Source organism: Sphaeramia orbicularis, chromosome 12 (genome assembly GCF_902148855.1).
Source record: "Sphaeramia orbicularis chromosome 12, fSphaOr1.1, whole genome shotgun sequence".
Taxonomy (NCBI): domain Eukaryota; kingdom Metazoa; phylum Chordata; class Actinopteri; order Kurtiformes; family Apogonidae; genus Sphaeramia; species Sphaeramia orbicularis.
The window spans coordinates 57,037,686-57,056,663 of NC_043968.1; the positions used below are offsets into that span (position 1 = coordinate 57,037,686).

Consider the following 18,978-nt stretch of genomic DNA (forward strand, 5'->3'; position numbering starts at 1 on the left):
AGATAATGTCTATTATTATATTACTAATGTTAAGTAGTGTGCCTATATTGTAAAATATTACCTTTTTAAGTTTTTTTCCCCTCTCAATTGATTTTGAATATTTTCTATGAGCTTAAAATTTGCAAAAATAAAAGATGCTATATTTTGAAACTGGGGCAGGAACTTTCCCTCCTTTATAAATATCTCCATTTCTAAATATCATCTAGCTTACTATTATACAGGATTTCTTTGAGCTTTTCTTAGAAAAAAATCATTGTTCCCAAATGATGTACATATATAATGAAAATTAGATTGGGATTCATGCATCCCTCAGGAGGAATTCATTCATTTTCCATTATCTGTCTTTGCCAATACTCTGATTTATGGTTTATTTCATAAATGCCTGCAGAAGTGGTGCCCTTTCTGTCAGTCTTAGTAGCTCCACTTTAGTATTTGGTGCTAAATAGAAAATACTAGCATGTTAACATGCTAAAGTAAGTAAGTAAATGTAGCATGCTTAACTATAGCATATTCTCTAAATGGTAAAACCTCACACAGTGGTTATATGTCAGAAATGATAAGGAAAAATATCAACTGAAATACCTCCACAAGATACAGAAGAGGTTAATCACTGCAAGGGAAGTTAGTCACTGCAGTTTTATCAGTGTCTGATGATAGGGGTAGAAACTGGCTCTAAAACTGATACCAATACTGTAAACATTGCCCCTAATGAAAGTGGTAATGTTTTTCTCTATTTATGTTTTTTATGGACATACTGTAGAAAATAAATCATGTAACATAACAGCTGTGACAAGAATAAAGTTTGAACTCATGGCACATCTCTTGTAAAATCTTCAGTGTGGTTTAATTGAACTGAGAAACCTCTCTCTCCTCTCTCTCTCTCTCTCTCTCTCTCTCTCTCTCTCTCTCTCTCTCTCTCTCTCTCTCTCTCTCCTCTCTCTCTCTCTCTCTCTCTCTCTCTCTCTCTCTCCTCTCTCTCTCTCTCTCTCCTCTCTCTCTCTCTCTCTCTCTCTCTCTCTCTTTTGTGGAGGGTACAAAGTGAAGACAGGGAATTATTATTTACAATGTCTTATATGAGTTTCATTGGATCCTACGTGGTCACAACCGTACATGTCACTGCAGCGGATCCCGAAGTTGGTTCGACTTTTTCCGGAGATGGGCGGGGTCAGCCACATCAAGCAGACGTGGCAGCTAATGACGTCATCAAAAAGAGTCCGTGTTTTATTCATGGGAGTTGTGTGCTAGTCCTGCTAGCAGGTGAGTAGTCAATTTGCTGCTTTGTTAAACAAGACACTGCTGTATCATTCACTGACAGCCATATGCCGGTGCACTTGGTAAAAACATAACTGTATTTCACGTTTTCTGTTCGGTTTGTCTTCCTCTGCTGGTGGGTTGTGAGTTTGTACACGTGTACAGCAGAGTTGCAAACTAACATTACACTGTTACCTGCTAACGAGCTCCTTCGCACTGAATTTTGTATTTTCATGATAACTGGTATTTAAAAACATATTAAGTCACGTGCGAGCTACGTTAGGTAAGATGAGTATTGTCTTTAAATCCGGGTGCAAATGAGCATCTGGAGTTTAGACTAAAACTGTGTTGTTTGTGTTAACATGAATAAAGGTTAATGTTAATAGCACTGGAAAGGTGAGTTAAAGTTTAACCGTAGAGTAACATGACAGTCGTCTATGCATGTGGCGTTTGGGACGGCATCACAAAAGCTCAGTTGTTTCCATTACCCATACAACAGTGTTGTTGTGAGGAGAAAGGCGATAAATGTGCTGTGATTCCTCCCTGTATCCTGTGTGTATATATATTATTGTGTGATTATGTATTAGTATGTTAATATTCTGTGTATACCAGCTGTTGTCCTAAAGACCCCAACAGACACAATGCTTATAGCAGACTATTTGACAACACATTTCAGCTAAAGCGTCACAAAAACCACTGAGGCTCTGAATCATTCTGGAGAGCCCTAGAGATAGGGCTGGAAAGTATGTCGAATTAATTTAATTCATCAACATAATAAATGCTTTATAAAAAATTGTGAAAATATCCAAATTGTGAAATTGAGGGTAGTACTTCCTCTGCTGTTTGTTTTTGGTCGACTGCAAAGGTAAATCTGAAATCAACATTTTTATATCTTATTATTTCTTCTGATTCATTGTGATTATATTACTACTCATTGAACTTTTTGCAATCGCTGTATTTTGTTGTTGTTTTTTGTTGATATTATGTGTATACAGCATATCTTTGTATAAAGAAAAACTACTTTTGGTGCATGTTTTGTCCTGAGTCCACATGAATAATAAATGTATCTCCTATGATACCAAAAATAGAGATGAAAGATTTTGACCATGTTGCCCAGCCCTGTGGCTTGAGGGCAGTTGGGTGTATTTAATTTCAGGACATCGATCCTTGGTTGTTTGAAGTGAATGCTCAGTGATTCTGTGACAAGGGTATTAAAGTTTAGAAACCACATGTGCTGGTGTGACTTATTGCAGTTGTGTTGTGGTATTGGTTGCAGGTGAAAGGCAGAGAAGATGATGGAAGAGAGTGGGATAGAGACTACGCCTCCCACCACCCCTACTCCTCCACCTCCTCAGAGTGTGGCAGCCACAGTCAGTCCTCCACCAGCGACTGCAGGTGAATCATGTCCCCATGTACTGCAATGTGTGCAGGCTAGGGTGGATTTCTTCACTCAAAACTACTTGTCAGACAGTACTTGGGGCAGGTCAAGACAGCATAAAGTAGTCTCTTTACCTCTGGGTCCTAAATGCTGATTTTTGTTGGGAGGGGAGCAATGTTAGTAGTTCATGGTGAACTAGAATAAAATGTCTTTGGACTATTTAAGACCTTCTAATAATTTTTTTTTTCATAAATCATGTTTATCATCATTTTCTTTTATTGTACATTTTTTTCAGTTTCCATAGGTCAAAGATTTCCGCATAATACGTACTAACCATACTAACACTTAAACTACAGGGTGGGGAAGCAAAATTTACAATGAACATTTAGTTGTTTTTTCTCAGCAGGCACCACGTCGATTGTTTTGAAACCAAACATATATTGATGTCATAATCATACTTAACACTATTATCCATACCTTTTCAGAAACTTTTGCCCATATGAGTAATCAGGAAAGCAAACGTCAAAGAGTGTGTGATTTGCTGAATGCACTCATCACACCAAAGGAGATTTCAAAAATAGTTGGAGTGTCCATAAAGACTGTTTATAATGTAAAGAAGAGAATGACTATGAGCAAAACTATTACGAGAAAGTCTGGAAGATACTATTAAAGAAGAATGGGAGAAGTTGTCACCTGAATATTTGAGGAACACTTGCGCAAGTTTCAGGAAGCGTGTGAAGGCAGTTATTGAGAAAGAAGGAGGACACATAGAATAAAAACATTTTCTATTATGTCAATTTACTTGTGGCAAATAAATTCTCATGACTTGCAATAAACTAATTGGTCATACACTGTCTTTCAATCCCTGCCTCAAAATATTGTAAATTTTGCTTCCCCACCCTGTAAATTATAACTAGTCAGATTCTGAACTTAAAAATACCTATGCACTAAATCTAAATCCTGTTCTAAAGTAAAATGTAAAAAACTAAGGATATGTCAAAACTACTGTTACACAACTTTGTGTACCTTTTGTGTTTTAGTAAACACACACACACATTGGTGATCTGCAGCCCATCTTTGCTTTTGAAGGCCAGGCCTTTGCTGGATGATGCTTTTGTATCAAGTTATGATTACTTTTACGTAAGCTGTTTCAAATCATAAAAACTAACCTTTTGGAAAACAATAAGACACATCATTAGCTCTAACATCATCTGCAACAAGTGAAGGTCCATTCAGAAATCACTGCTGTCCACTTTTATGTCCATTTTCAATAGAAGCCAACTTTTTTCTGATTCAATGATAGATGTCAAACTGTTTCAGTGTGCTGTAAATTTCCAAATCATGTGTAGTGACTGGACTTGAAGATTCAGATGTTGAGCAGCCTGGGTTATATGTGTTTCAGGTCTCTCCAGCCCTTTGTCCCTCCCCGATACCAGCTCCATTTCCACTGGTTCCCCTTCCATGTCCTCTGCCCTCCCCACTCACCCCTCCCTCCCACCGTTCAGCAGCCCTCTGGCCCCGCCTCCCTCTCTGTCCTCCCAGTTCCCCCCTCCCTCCACTCTCTCCGCCCATTTTAGCAGCAGCTCCCCATTTCCCCCAGCCGCCTCCCCCTCTGTCTCCCCCCTGGCCTCCTCCATCAGACCGGGTCCTCCCTCTGTTCCTGCCATGGTAGCGCCCCCTGTAGGTCCACCTGTAACCAGCTTCTCAATGAGTGCAGGATATGACATCACACGTGGCCATGCTGGGCGAACGCCACAGACACCACTGATGCCGACATTCTCCAGTCCCACTCCAGTACCAGGTATGAAGCTGCTCATTATCATAATCATCATCAAAGTACTTTACTCTGTTAGCAGGTGGAACAGGTCCTACTTGAACAGAAATATGTTAAAAGGAGTAAGCCGAACTTGTACGCTTGCATCATATCAAATGTTTCCAACAATAGTCAAATTCATAGACTTCTGTAATTTAGTTACTGTTAAGGTTTGTTTCGTTTGGTCATTTCTTATTGACATTGTATCCTCTTTATTAAGTCAACATTTTGTACAACATGTCAAATCATAAAACAATATGAAAACTTGTCTACATTTGCAGCAGCACTATTTACTAGAGATTTATTAGATTGATCATTTGTTTTAAGATCAAAAAACTACTTATGTATAGAGGTAAGTGTGTTTCTTCTTCAAAAACACTGCAGTCCTAAATTTCTGATCCTGTACTTAAAGACATTAAAAATCAGTATCCAATCCTGTATTGATGACCAAAAAGTAGACCTTTGTGTAAATGTTTGAGTAATCAATACAAAAACCTAAATTAAAGCAGTGTCTGGCTGCACAATGGCTTTAATCATGATAAAATTACATACATGCAAAAGGGAATGGAAATTTCACAGTCAGTATTGTGTATGACCACCTCTGGTATGAAGCAGTGTGTTGACTGTGTGAGTCTCAGTTGGTGTCACAGCAGGCGACAAGAACTAGCAGATGCGGTTGGCCACTGCGAGGTCAATCTCTGGTGCTGCAGTCTGTTTGTAATATCTGTTTAGCCTCAATATTGTGCTGTAATGAGTTCCAAAGTGCCTTGCTACAGCTGTCTGTGTACATCCTACTAGTAGCTACTGATGGCCTGTTACATTGGTTTCCATTCAGGCATGGAATGACAATTAGTAAGGTTTTTCACCTGGGTTTTTATAGCCACTGGTCACGGTGTATAAGTCACAAACTGCAACATATTCACCAAATCCTGATTTTGAGCTGAGTACGGAGTTATTTGTTGTTTACAGAAAACTTTGTAAGATAGAAAAGTGTCAGTAAGATATTTTTGAAGAGTTACACAAAAACGTTACTGTTACAAAACTGTTTGTTATCCTGGGCAGCCACAGGTTCCATCTGTGTTGCCATGGTAATGCCGTGTGATGCTTGTAGCCATATACACATTCTGTACATCTACATGACTAGAAGATCATCAGCTAAAAACTCAACAAAACTACTTGTCAGACAACAGAACACAATGCAAACAATGAGCACTTAAATTGACAAATATCTAGAAGAAGCTAACAGTCTGAGACCAGTGTATGTTGTGAATAATTTAATAAAACTGACCAATGAGACAGACTTTGCAGTGCTAAGCTAACACTAAACAGATCAAACAGTACACACATTAATTCTCCACAGGTAAAACTCAATGAACGCAACAAAGAAGAACAAAAATAAGTCACATTATGAAATGATGATCATGAACTTTGTCTTACCTTTGCAGTTTTCTGATCATAACTTGGTTTAAATGAATGAAGCTTCTGCTATCAGCTAATCCATTGTTTTGCGTTGCATTGAAATGATTCTCACCGGAAACAAATGGCTCAGGTTGAACAGGTTTAAAGTCACTGATAACATAAACAGACCTCCTTATGTCTGTCAGAATCAATCTACTGTAACACTAACACTTCAGAGCCAGTGCTTTCACAATTGTAATTCTATTATTTTTTTAATGGTCCTGTACCCTTCAGGAGTGGTGTCCAACCCCATGGTTCAGCAGCCAGTCATGACAGGAGGACTGGATACCGGATCTCCCATCACATTCCCAGAGGAGCGTGAAGATCCCAGAGTGTCCGGAGATGGCACCACTGGAGGAGGCATCTGGGGTTTCTTCAAGGTAAAAACACTCATATATGGCATTATGTAACAAGCAGCACACATTCACTTAAACACACAATTTTTACCTTTTTCAAAGAGCACTTTCACTGTGTCTGACCACTGACACCCTCCCTCATATTAATACCGACTCAGCAGACTTAGTCCATCTTTTAAAGATTAGAACTTTTTCATTAAAGATGACTAACTCTGAGCCACTGTTTGGCAGAGTTAGTCATCTGACCTGCTGGTTAGCAGAACTTGTTTATCAGAACCAGGATGTATCTGAGCCTGTGGACTGTGATGAAAAGAAGGTGAGAGAATGCTAGTTTTCCCTAATCCCAGTAACACTGATTAGCAGATTTGTGGTAATATTAACTGTATTTTTATAAAACAGCTCAATATCACTTCTGAGTGGGTTGTAATGTTTTATATCTTTAGTAGAATCAGTGCAGTGGTATGTTTCATTGTTTGGAGACAATTTGGTCTTTCAGTTGTTTCCACTGAATATCACAAAAGTATAGAATATTACCTCATATAAAGAGATTAAAAAATAAAAAAACCAAAAAAAAACAAGAGGCTTCCGTTTATTGTGCCTGCAGTCTACTGACCCACAGGTCGACTGTTATTTCTTTTAAGTTAAACTGTGACACAAATGTTTGTTGAAATGTATTTGTTGTTGGCCTGAGTTACTTAACCTGTTAACATTAATTGTGGTATTGTATTATATTTGTCATCTAACCCCTAGTGTAATCCTATGTTAAGCAAAATTGACATCACTTTTATTAACACTGTATTAACTGTATGTGCTAATATTTAGCAAGTAGTTGAAATTACAGACGAGCATTATAGTTAGTGTTTATCAGTAGTTTAGTGGTAGCATCACCATTATAGCTCAGTTTCACTCCAGACTCCATCTCATTTGTATTTTATTTTGTTTTGAAACTTTTCATGCCCGTGGCTTTATCAGTAGACTGAGTCAGGAAGTTTAAGAAGGAGAGTATAGGAATCTAGTCAGAGTTACTGTGAAAATGAACCTCAGTCTATATGGTCCACATTGTTCCAGGTTAGCCACTGGGATCCCTGCTCAGCTCCACTTTAAAAAATAAATGAATGAATAAATATATGGTTAACATGCCAACAACCAAAATGATAGTCCTCAAACCAGTGGGTGATCAACTCATATACTTGTATTCAGTTTAATACTCACTATTTTCTTCTCTACTTAAAAAACACATAAAAAAAAAAAAAATCTGGAGAAAAGCAAATTGTTGCTGTCAGGCAGCTTCATTTTCCTTGCTCTTTCATAGCTCTGAGCAGAAGTGTTTTATGTTCTCGGCATTTATTAAAACCTGTGCTTGTTCATTCACATACTGTACAACCGCCCTCCAGTCAGTAAACAGAACACACCCACAGACACACAGCTGCATGTTCATATGTTCTTATCAGCACTCACACAAAGAAAAACATATGGAAATATTAAAGACAGCCTTTGTTGTTTCTCAGGGTGTAGCAGGGAATCCCGTTGTCAAGACTGTCCTGGACAAAACCAAGCACTCAGTGGAGTCCATGATCACCACTCTGGACCCGGGCATGGCTCCATACATCAGTAAGTTAGACCCTCATTGCCCACCATGAAAAGGTTGCTTGAATGCACACACTAAACCCTGTGTCGTTGCTCCTCAGAGTCTGGGGGGGACATTGACATAGTGGTGGCCTCAGATAAGGAGACAAACGTGGAGGCGGTCAGAGATGCCTTTCAGGAGGTATTTGGGATGGCCATGGTGACCGGAGAGCCTGGTCAGTCCAATATCGCCCCGCAGCCCGTTGGCTACGCAGCAGGGGTTAAGGTCAGTTCACTTCAGTCATCTGTTTCCTCATACTCTGGAAAAAAAGAGTTTGGAATTTCCTGACCAAACAACGCCTTAAGGTTTGGAACTGTTTCCCCAAAACACAAATCACCATGTGTATGCCCATGTTCTTCAGCTTTACTGGGTTTAGGTTATAGTTAGGATAAGGGTTAGGTTTAAGCATGTCATGGTTATGGTTAATTATAAATAAAGTAAGTGTGAAATGAATGGAAGTCAGTCCTTTAAATCTATAAAAATCTGACATGTTGTGTGTTTGCTGTGCACAGGGGGCTCAGGAGCGTATCGACAGCCTCCGACGGGCTGGTGTCATCCATGAGAAACAGCCTGTGGTCTCTTTGGAAAACTTCATCGCTGAACTTTTTCCTGACAAGTGAGATGAAAACCTGACAGGCACTCACTGAGAGAAGACTGAAGGATTCGTATGATTGTGCTGTTGTCTTTACACTGTATATCACACATAGTAACTAAACCTGCAGGAAATAACCTGTTTCAGGTTTCTGCTCTGGAGCTACAATCAGTAATTTTATGATCTGAATATCCACCAAAATGAAATGAGAAATTACCATATTTCCTCATCAGTTGCTGGGGCCTTTATTTACCTTGTTTCTAATTTCTTCTGTTTGCCAAGTGTATGGAAGTGCCATTTTAGTCCAAAAGCTTGTTTTAATCTACTCATAGATGTTGCATGAATGTTGAATGTATTAAATTCTGGATTTAAAGTGTATATTATTTGAGCTGGCATGCATTCACACTTATTTTTTTCTCCCTGATCTACTTTAAACTGCTTTTGTCATGTCCAGGTGGTTTGATATCGGCTGCTTGATCCTGGAGGATCCTGGTCAGAGCATCCACATCGAGGTCTTCACTCAAGCTACTCCTCTGGCTCTGGAGCATGTCCAGCAGGTACCAGCAGCTCAGTAGTTCATTGATGTCGTTCTGGATTTATAACATGTTAAAGGATTTTGTTGTGGAAATGTTTCAAGAAGCTACATTTTTGGCTTCATTAGCTTTGGTAGATCAACTCACCTAGTAATTGGGTCTTATACAATAGGCCTGCTGTTAGCAAACCCAACTACATGTGTTAATATTTAGCCAGTGTATGAAATTACTTGATGGGGTTTTAACATAACGTTTTCCACTTACCAGTGTGGTCTGTGTTTTCATTAAGTTAGCATTAGCTACTTACTCCACCTTCTTGTCCAAATATGTGAACTCCCTGGCTCCAAAAAAACAAGACGGCTCCTGACAGTGGTCTATGCGTGTCCTGTCCCTTTCTTTTATAAAGTATGCGTTTGTGATTGATCAGTCAAATTGCACTGTTGTTAAAAGGGGTTGTATGTAGTAATGATATTTCAAACTATCAACAGCAGAGGGAAGTCACACCTGTGTATTATAGTATCATTAGTCAGCCAGCTGATAGTTTACATTATAGCTCTGTTAGCGTAGCTTCATTTTTCAACAGGAAACAGCCACAGTAAAACCAGAAATCACCAAACTATGTCAGAACAAGGAAACAAAAAGACAACAACCAAACATAGCTTTGAAAGTTTAAAGTTGCGTTTTAAAAGTTCTCATCTTGAACTTGGCTTCAGCGTTAGGTTTCAGCATCATGGGAGACCAGCAGAAAGACTACTACTTCCTCTAGTGGTCACATACTTTAACGGTGACATGTCGGCCTGTGCCTGCGAATAACTTCATTTAATATCTCGGCAATCTAATATCCTCCTAAGACCCAGCAATGCATTTTTGTCCTCTGTAGGGCACAAGAGTTTCACAGCTTTATTTAAAAATACTTCCAAAAACAAAAAAAATGTTTCTGAAAAAACTGTTGCATTATGTTGTTTTCAGTCGAGACAATTATTTAATGTAAAGAAAAAACCAAAACTTTTGCTTTCCTTGGTTTCAGGAGGATATATTGAAATCTTTGACGTATCATTAGAACTCTTCATTCTAAACACATGAATTATAGTTAGAGGTAACTTTTGAATATTTTTAAGTACTTTACAGCTCTTTTTCAAACATGTAGTTTGAGTTACTGTTAGATCAGTAACAACAGCATAAGCCCTGTTACTGTTCAGGTTCTATCAGCTGTGGTGGTGTTTTCATTGGCATCGACTGCGACAAAGACCAGTTGCATAGATCTTCTTTATTCATCCATTGTCTTTTTGTAAACCTTGGTATGTTGTCAGACACGTGTCCCCTCTCTCCTGTTCAGGCTCAGTCTCTGACGCCTCCTGACTACAGTCTGCGCTGGTCCGGTCTCATTGTCACAGTTGGGGAAGTCCTGGAGCGCAGCCTCCCAAACATCAACCGGACAGACTGGCATCAGGCCATGACGGGCATGATGCAACGCCAGATGATCCAAAGTGCTGCCAAAGCTCTGGCCGGAATCTACAAACAGCAGCTGCCCCCCCGGACTGTGTGAGGCTGCACTCGGTCCAGTTTCTTTCACCTACTGGGAGGAGGAGGAGGATGGGGCTGCCAGTTGGAAAAACATTCAGATGAAGGGACCTACAGCCGTTTTTGGCCGACCCATTTATCCTCAGAAGGAAAAGCCAAATGCACATAGTGTTGGAGTCCTAGATGTTTGTGCTCACAGATGTTTAACATGTCGACAGATTTTACTGAAACACATCCGATGAATAAATCTGTCCGAAAACTTTAAACCAGCTTAGACATCAAGAATAACTCAACCATTCAATGATCATCTCTGCTATGGAGTACATTTCCTGCCAAAACCTAACAAACAAACAAAACATATACACTTGCATAACATATTGTAATGCATCATCCTTCAGAAACAATTTACCGTCTTCTTACAACGATAAACAAGACTCTGTCCTCCACGACAGCAGGTGGCGCTGTGAGTCCTTTTAAAGCCTAAATCCTCTGATAAATAATACACTCAAGTTTATTTTCAGATGTGATAAAAACTAGATATTACCCATTTTTCTGCGTTCTACATCGATCCCTGCATAGACTGATCCTTCAGCAGACGTTACTTTGTAGCAGCTGAGATTAACATGTCCTCGTTCAGTCAGATAAATGTTACATGTATTAGATTCGCACTGTTCAGCTGTTGTCACATGTTTTTATGTATTTGTGGTTTATATAATTTGTAGTTGTTTCAAAGGAATATTGTATTAGCATTATGTTTGTTAGTGAATCACAGGGCATTTCAAAAACATGTTTTGCTTGGTTGTTTAAGCCTCTGGAAACCTAAACACAATAGCCTTTAATTATTAATATAAGATTATGTACATGGAAGTAAACATAGAAGCATAAACAGGTAAAGTACCGCCCATTCCACCATGCCCCATGGGACATGACTTCAGGAAAAGTAAGAATGGTGATCAGTGATTAGAGAACTGTCACCATTTACACGTTTATCAGTTGAAAAGATAATTGTACAAATTCAGAGAGTCATAGTTTGTGTAAAATAGTAAAGCAACTTCTGGTTTTTGTATGAAACGGCATCAGAGACACCAAAACAGCCAATACTTCGACGAATTTAATTTCACCCCAAATAAGATGAAACTAAAGGGTGTAAAAAGTTAGTGCAAGTCTACGTTGACATCTTTAGCTGCATTGAACAGTTATATACAGTTTCTATGGTTATATTTCCATCACTTATACAATGTTTCTGTGTCGTCTTTTTATTTTTTCAGTCTGATACAGTTTTACAATAAGCGGACTGTTTTCTGAAGGGGCAGTGCTTCACCACCGTATTACTTGTTAGTTTCCACCCAAATTCATTGTCGTAAACTTTCTGAAACTGGTTTCTGAATTGATTGTGATTATGCTGCAGATTTATCATGCAATTAATTCCACAAACCAATCGTAAAATATATTCGCACTCTGTTGTCTCATCCTATTCAGATAAATTGAGCTTCTATCTCCGTCCCATCATGCCTTGCTCTCCTCGGTTGCACATCCACAGCAACTTAGATCGTAATCATAGTGAAACAATCGGAAAATAATGTGATTCTCAGATGTCATGACTTGTTCTTACTAACGCTGCTCGCTCTCTTCATCCATTTTCTACCTCGCTCGCCCACGCGGCTTACTTGCATTTTTACTCTTTAAAGCCAAATTTCCTGAAGCTTTAAGTTTTGGCAGGAAATAATCTCCATACTCTTAATGCTCTTTAAAAGATGGCTGCACATCTTTATGTTCACATTGACACCTTAAACGCAGATTGTGCAAATCTTTAGTTGTTGTTTTTTTTTTTCGTTATTGAATGAACTTGTAGAGGCTTCACACGCCCCAGTTGAATTCTATACTGTAACACTGTTAATTCTTTGTACCTTTGTGGCAGTGCATTATTGTATGTGTTTTGAAAAGAAGCGACAGCCCTTCTGTTTGTACTAACAGGAAATAACCTGCCTCATTATCACCCGGAGGCAAATCTGCACTTGATGATTTACTGTGTATCCGATGCTTGTGTCCAGTGTCCGTTCAGGATCCACCAGGCCTTTATGAAGGGAGACCAAGGATTGTGAAAATGTTGTCATTGGACTTAAAAGTATGTTAACATTTAAAGTAATCAGACGTTTTGTAGAGTCATCCAGTATAAATGTACCAAAATTATAAAATGCATGTGTGTCCTTGCTCCCAGTTCCAGGTGTCAGAAACTTAAACATAAATTAAAGTAATTTCCTAAATATTTATGTATGTAACTCAGAACTACTGCCACAGCTATTAAGTTGCCAGTTTTAACCCTTTCATGCATAGTGGTAACTACAGTGGACAGTTATTCTACAGCTGTTCTCTTGTATATTTATGGATTTTGATGTTTTACTTGCATATCAACCAATACAGTGGACGCTTATGCATCATCCCATACACTGCAATTCATACCATTACTGTAACTTTCCTGTTCTTTATAAACCTGATCTGCAGTAACATTTGAGTATAAATCAATTGCTAATTGTTATTAGACTGTAATTAACAGGTTTTTTTTTAAGAAAAAGATGTTTTTTTTTGCATATTGTATGAGTGTGTAATAACTAGTATTATAGTTTGTTAAAATGTGAGAAAACATCAGATTAGCAGCATTAAAAATGTTTTTATTTCATAGTTTTCACACAAATATGTCGCTTCAAAAATGTGTTCAGCTGAGTGGACGTTTTTGTAACTTCCTGAAAAATAGGTTCATAAAAAAATTTCAATCACATTGTTTTTTTCATGTCTAAAGAGGAATAAAAACACTCAGGAAAAAAAAAAAATCTTGATTAAGATTCTCATAATTATGCATGAAAGGGTTAAATGGCTTTAGGGCCACACCGAGGAAAAAAAATCTGATCTGATTAGATTTTTTTTATCTGAGTCATAATATTACTACAGAATAATAATTTTGAGGAAAAAAAATCAATACTTGGTAATAATTAGCTTTTAGTTCATTAAGTAAAACGGTATCAAATGTATTTGTTATTATACACACGCCAGCTGCTGCAATTGGTTCAGCTGGGAATTTGTGCAACTCCCACAATATTAAGTGTTTTCCTTGTGACATGTATCGTCATTATTTTAAGACTTTTTTCCTGTAAAAAATACTTCATAATATTCAGAATATTTTAATCACTTCCATTTTAACTAAGGTCGCAATTTTTTACAACTTCATTCTTGTAATGTTTTCCCTTTTTTCTCTTTAAATATAAAAACTTAATGTTCATATTATCAGATTTGTTTAATCCTCAGTGTGGCTCTTTTATTCCCTCAGACACAACCTTAAATATGAGTTACTTTACTCCCTGTTTTCTGATGCTTTCAATGTCTTGCAGCTGAAGTAGGAGTTTTTACGTTTGCATCTACAGTTCCTTAATAAATCTCTGATATTAGTGTTAGTATAGTGAACAGTGAATCATTAGCCTTGAGTGTAATTATAATGAAGATCCACTTCAGTCTACAAAATGAATGTGAATATGAATTTCTATGGTGGAAATGCTCTAACTTTAAAGGAGCTTAAAATATCATCTCTTATTCTGTTTAAGACATGCATAATTCCATTTTATCCAACAGCACAGTTTTATATTTCCATAAATCAGATGTGCCACAGAGAATATTTCTAAAAAACCTCATGAAAACCCCTATTTCTAAAGACGTGAAAGCCTTTAAACCAGCATATTACTGTGGGAGACAGTCTGGTGGTATCTGCTGGGTGTTTTTTAGGTTATACATCAAGTGATGAGAGTTAAATTTAGATTGTGATGAAGGATGATTAAACGTATCGCTGCTGCCAGTATTGATGCTCTGTTGTCATTTGCCATTTAAGTAGTGAACAGATGTGCTGACAGATGTGCTATATATTCAAAGCCGGTTGACCTGATAAGACCTATTCACTCTTTGAAATGTTAATACTAGTCTTTTATTGTGAGTGGAACATCATTGGACCCTTCCACTTCTGGTTCTTTATTGTATTTTGTCATTTTTTTAGTGTTTAATCCATTTATAGCCAGTGCATAGTTTGCAACTGGGACACAGAGGATTCTATTCATGTTTTAGGTGTAATATATTAGTAAAAAAAATTGTATCCCGTTCTCAACTGATGACTTTCAGCTTATTGTAAATGTGTTCCCATCTCTTCTATGTTTTTCCACATAACTGCTCTGTTCTCTGAGTAACAACAGTGTGTTCAGATAGAAATCCGTCACTGTGCTGCTTCAGGTGTTTGGACACATTGCCAAAGACAGACCTACAGTAGATTAAACATCCCTCTGTTAGTGCAGTCTGTATGGAAACATCATTTTTCTGTGTACTTCTAAATGTGCCTGCTTTTTTATATGAATAAAATCACTCACTTGTAGTGCTGTTTGTGTCAGTGCCGAGCAAACTTTTACTTTTTCAATATGTTTTTCCACTTGTCACTTGAATTCTCCTGTACATGAAGCCTCTGCAATGGGTTTTTGAGGCAAATCTTTTTGCAGAAAAGAGGAAAAACAACAGAAGAGAAAAAGAACACAAAAATCCCTTCCTAGTTACTGACATCAAGCTGTATAACTTTAAATCCATCCACCATAAGAGAGATTTCTGCTTCACAACCAGTGTGGAAATTCTTATCTAGCTGCAAGAATAGAATAGAATAGAATAGAATAGAATAGAATAGGTCTTAATTGTCACTGTTACAGGAACAATGAAAATCAGTTTAGCAGCAAATACAAGTGCAAAAAGAAAGACTGTTTATAAAAAATATCACACAAAACTACACTGAAAAATACTGACAGTATTCAGAACAACAAAAAAATACTAAAATTTACAAAAGGCCATCTCTATACTGCAAAAAGAAGAATTATCTACAACATACATAGGATATATACAAGATGAACTAAAAACTTTTTTTTGTCTTTCCCAAGTGATTTACCACAATTTCTTCTAATACTATCCTCTGCATTTTGTATTTTGTAATGAAAATCAGGTATTTTCCTACACTGAATATCCTGATTGTGTAGAAGTTCATAAAAGCTCAGCGTTAATTCAAAGGTTACTAGATCTGTAAAAACTGTAAGTGAAGACATGTTGCTCACTGGAAATCATATCTTACGTTTCACAAAAAAAAAAAAAAAAAAAAAAATTATACTTATGATTCCAATCATTCCAAGTCTTTATACATTATGTAACATGACTCAGACATGGATGTAAACTGGCGCTGACTGATTATTATTATTATTATTATTATTATTATTATTATTATTATTATTATTATTATTATTGTTGTTGTTGTTGTTGTTGTTGTTATTGGTAATATCACATTTCCCTATGTGTACCTCTACCAATACATACTGTATGCTATATTTCCATTTGTGTCTTTTAATGACTTCAGTCCTTCTGTAAAGATACACTTTTACTTTGGCATTAAAGGATATTTTGCTGCTGTCATAAAAGCCACATTAAATTTTCATAAAGAGCATATAAAGATAGACAAAAGCTCAACATCAGCCTGAAGTAAAGTAAAATGTCTACAGTGAACTGAGTAACCTATAAAGAGAGTGAGTTTATGAAGGTTATTAGATTTGTTGTAAGTCATAGAGGCTCAGTTGACTTTCAGGTTCATCTTCATACCAGTTGTTACTTAAAGAGCTCAGGTGAATGGTACCTTGTTAAGTCGATGCATGAATATACACAGCATACAAACTCTGAAATACTGAAATACCACACTGTCACGGTGATGTTTGTGTCCTTTGTTAGATTAACAAAAGAATGAGAGATATGGAGTTCCGCTGCAGTCTGAAGATTCCCCTGATGAAAAGCAGTGTCACTGATTAAAATCTGATTCTTTATCTCTGTGCACTTTCCTGACATTAAATAAAGGTATTAAAAGATAACACTGTGAAGTTCAGAATTCCAGTCACAAAAAATCACTTCTTTTCAGGAACACTGTCCCCTCCTTTTTCACCACTGACTGACTTTTAACTGTAGCCTCTTAGTGTTAGAATAATAAAGTGTGGAGTGGAAAACAATGCAGCAGTGTATCAAAAGGCATAACCTCAGCTACTATAGGGTGGAAATATATATGTACATTAAAAAATTTAAAAACTGCACAAGAAACATACCTGCAGTTATAACACCATGTCAATAGAACCATATGAGCAGCAGTCACACCCCCAGGGCTCCAGAGTTTTACTGCACATTATTAGTAGGATTATTGTGGAGTATTGTAGAGTATTCTGTTCTGTTGTACAAAGGAGCTAAATCACAATTCTATGGAAATAAATCTGTCTCATCAGATTTTGAATTATAAAAGCCATTGAATTTCTAGCACTGAATTTTTTGCACTGAAATTAAGTGTCTGAATTTTTTTTGGCGTCACATGACCAACCTAACATAACTTGATTGGCTGGCTGTTTGTTTGACTTGAGATAGAATCATTGCTTATCCTTGGTGTCCCCGATGTGTGATCTGAATTTTTTGCATCTGAATTTTTTACATGTGAATTTTTTTTATTCTAAATTTACGAACATAGTAAAATTGAGAGACAAAAACTTCTGATACTTAATTTCAGTGTAAAAAAAATCAGATACTTAATTTCAGTATAAAAAAAACCTCAGATAATTAATTTCAGTGTAAAAAAAAATTCAGACACTTAATTTCAGTGGGGAAAAAACCCCTCAGATACTTAGTTTCAGTGTAAAAAAAAAAATAAGATACTTAATTTCAGTGTAAAAAAATAAAAAAATAAAAAACAAACTCAGACACTTAATTTCAGTGTAAAAAAAAAAAAACCTCAGATACTTAATTTCGGTGTAAAAAAAAATATTCAGTGCTAGAATTTCAATGTCTTTTATAATTCAAAATCTGATGAAACAGATTTACCTCCATACAATTCAAACTGATGCCTAGGTGAAAACCTCATGTTCTCCTCACCCTCACCTGTCTGGATGGACCCCCTCATGTGCCCCCACCCAACTGCATCTTTACAGACTGGAACTACATCTGCAAATGGGCATCCATCAGTCCTGGTGCATCTATAGTCTGCCCGTCCATGGGAGTGGACCTCTTCTTCACTGTGGTTCTCCCCGAGGTTTCTCTTTTCCCACTGCGTTTTTGGAGTTTTTTCTTGCCGAGAAGGAGGGTCTAAGGGTGGGGGATGCCTGGGATATTAACCCATTTCCTTCATCTACTGTTTATTTGACTGTTGTTTAGTTTCATATTCAGCTGATTTTGTAAAGCTATGTGAGGCAACCTTGTTGTGATATAGGCCTCTACAAATAAAACTGAATTGAACTGAATTCCTGTAGAGGGTTCATTTATCATGGTTTGTAGGATTGTGTCACAAGTTTTCATTACATAGGTCTTTAGTTGACACTGGTTAAATCTCTAGAAGGAATTTGTTGAAGGACCGTAACTGGAAATAGTAAAATTTGCATATTTAAGCCAAAAAGTTGGACTTCCTGTTTGGTATAGGATATGCATTCAGGAGGCATGTGCATCTTTTGTCTTTGTTTTTGACCTCAGATGAGGAGCTTCAGTTATAGCATGTAGGCAAAAATCCCTTCAAATATACAATTTGTCACCACTTCTGATAAAGTTTACTGGGTTTTCAGTACATTTAACTCCTCAGAAGTATAATTCATTTTGAAGCCCTTATAGCTATTTATTACTTAAAATCTGATAAAACTGAAGTAACCGAGGAATAACAATGTCACTGATCTAACAAGAACAGATATACTTGTTTTTCAGATAATATACATAATTTGTTTTACTTTCATACTGCATAATATGTTTTCTATTGCGCAAACAGACCTTTATTGATTGATTTTGGTGCAAGTTATTTTTCACTTTTGTTAAATTATGATATAAAACGTCATGTCCATAGTGTCCCCAGTGTAAATGACACCACAGATCACAATGTCTACACATTTTGCCTTAAGGTGCTGGGGACCTAAGACTAAACCCTGAGGAACACCTCTGAAGTCAAGACGGTTTCTATTTCACTGATGGTTTCAGGAGGGCAAAACTCCATAAACAGTCCACATATATCAATCATTTATATTTTAATAGCAGAGATGGGGGGACTCGAGTCGATGACTTGACTCGAGTCCGACTCGAGTCGCCAGATTTGTGACTTGTGACTTACTTGATCAACATTAAGAAAAGACTTGACTTGACTTTGACTTGCCTTTCCTGACCTGCGACTTGACTTGACTTTTGGCATGTGACTTGCCAAGTCACATGACAAACTTGTCTTGTTAAAACATGTCTTGTTTTTTTTTTTTTTTTTAAAACAAATAAATTATCAGATCGACATTGCTTTATTGTGAGCAAGTGCTCCTGACCTGCTGCATATCAGCAAACCTGGCAACCCCTCCTCCACACAACGCAGACATGCCTGCACGAGTCTAGTGCTGATCAG

General features: G+C 37.2%; 1 protein-coding gene across 1 annotated transcript; it reads left to right on the top strand.

Annotated features, from left to right (window-relative positions):
* The first annotated feature begins 1,205 nt into the window (after positions 1–1,205).
* Positions 1,206–12,685, top strand: prrc1 (proline-rich coiled-coil 1). Its single transcript, XM_030149675.1, has 9 exons — positions 1,206–1,257; positions 2,528–2,646; positions 4,032–4,430; positions 6,135–6,280; positions 7,765–7,867; positions 7,945–8,108; positions 8,396–8,499; positions 8,930–9,032; positions 10,345–12,685. The coding sequence occupies exons 2-9, from the start codon at positions 2,544–2,546 to the stop codon at positions 10,552–10,554; spliced, it is 1,332 nt and encodes a 443-aa protein (XP_030005535.1). The 5' UTR covers positions 1,206–1,257; positions 2,528–2,543; the 3' UTR covers positions 10,555–12,685.
* Positions 12,686–18,978: the final 6,293 nt, after the last annotated feature.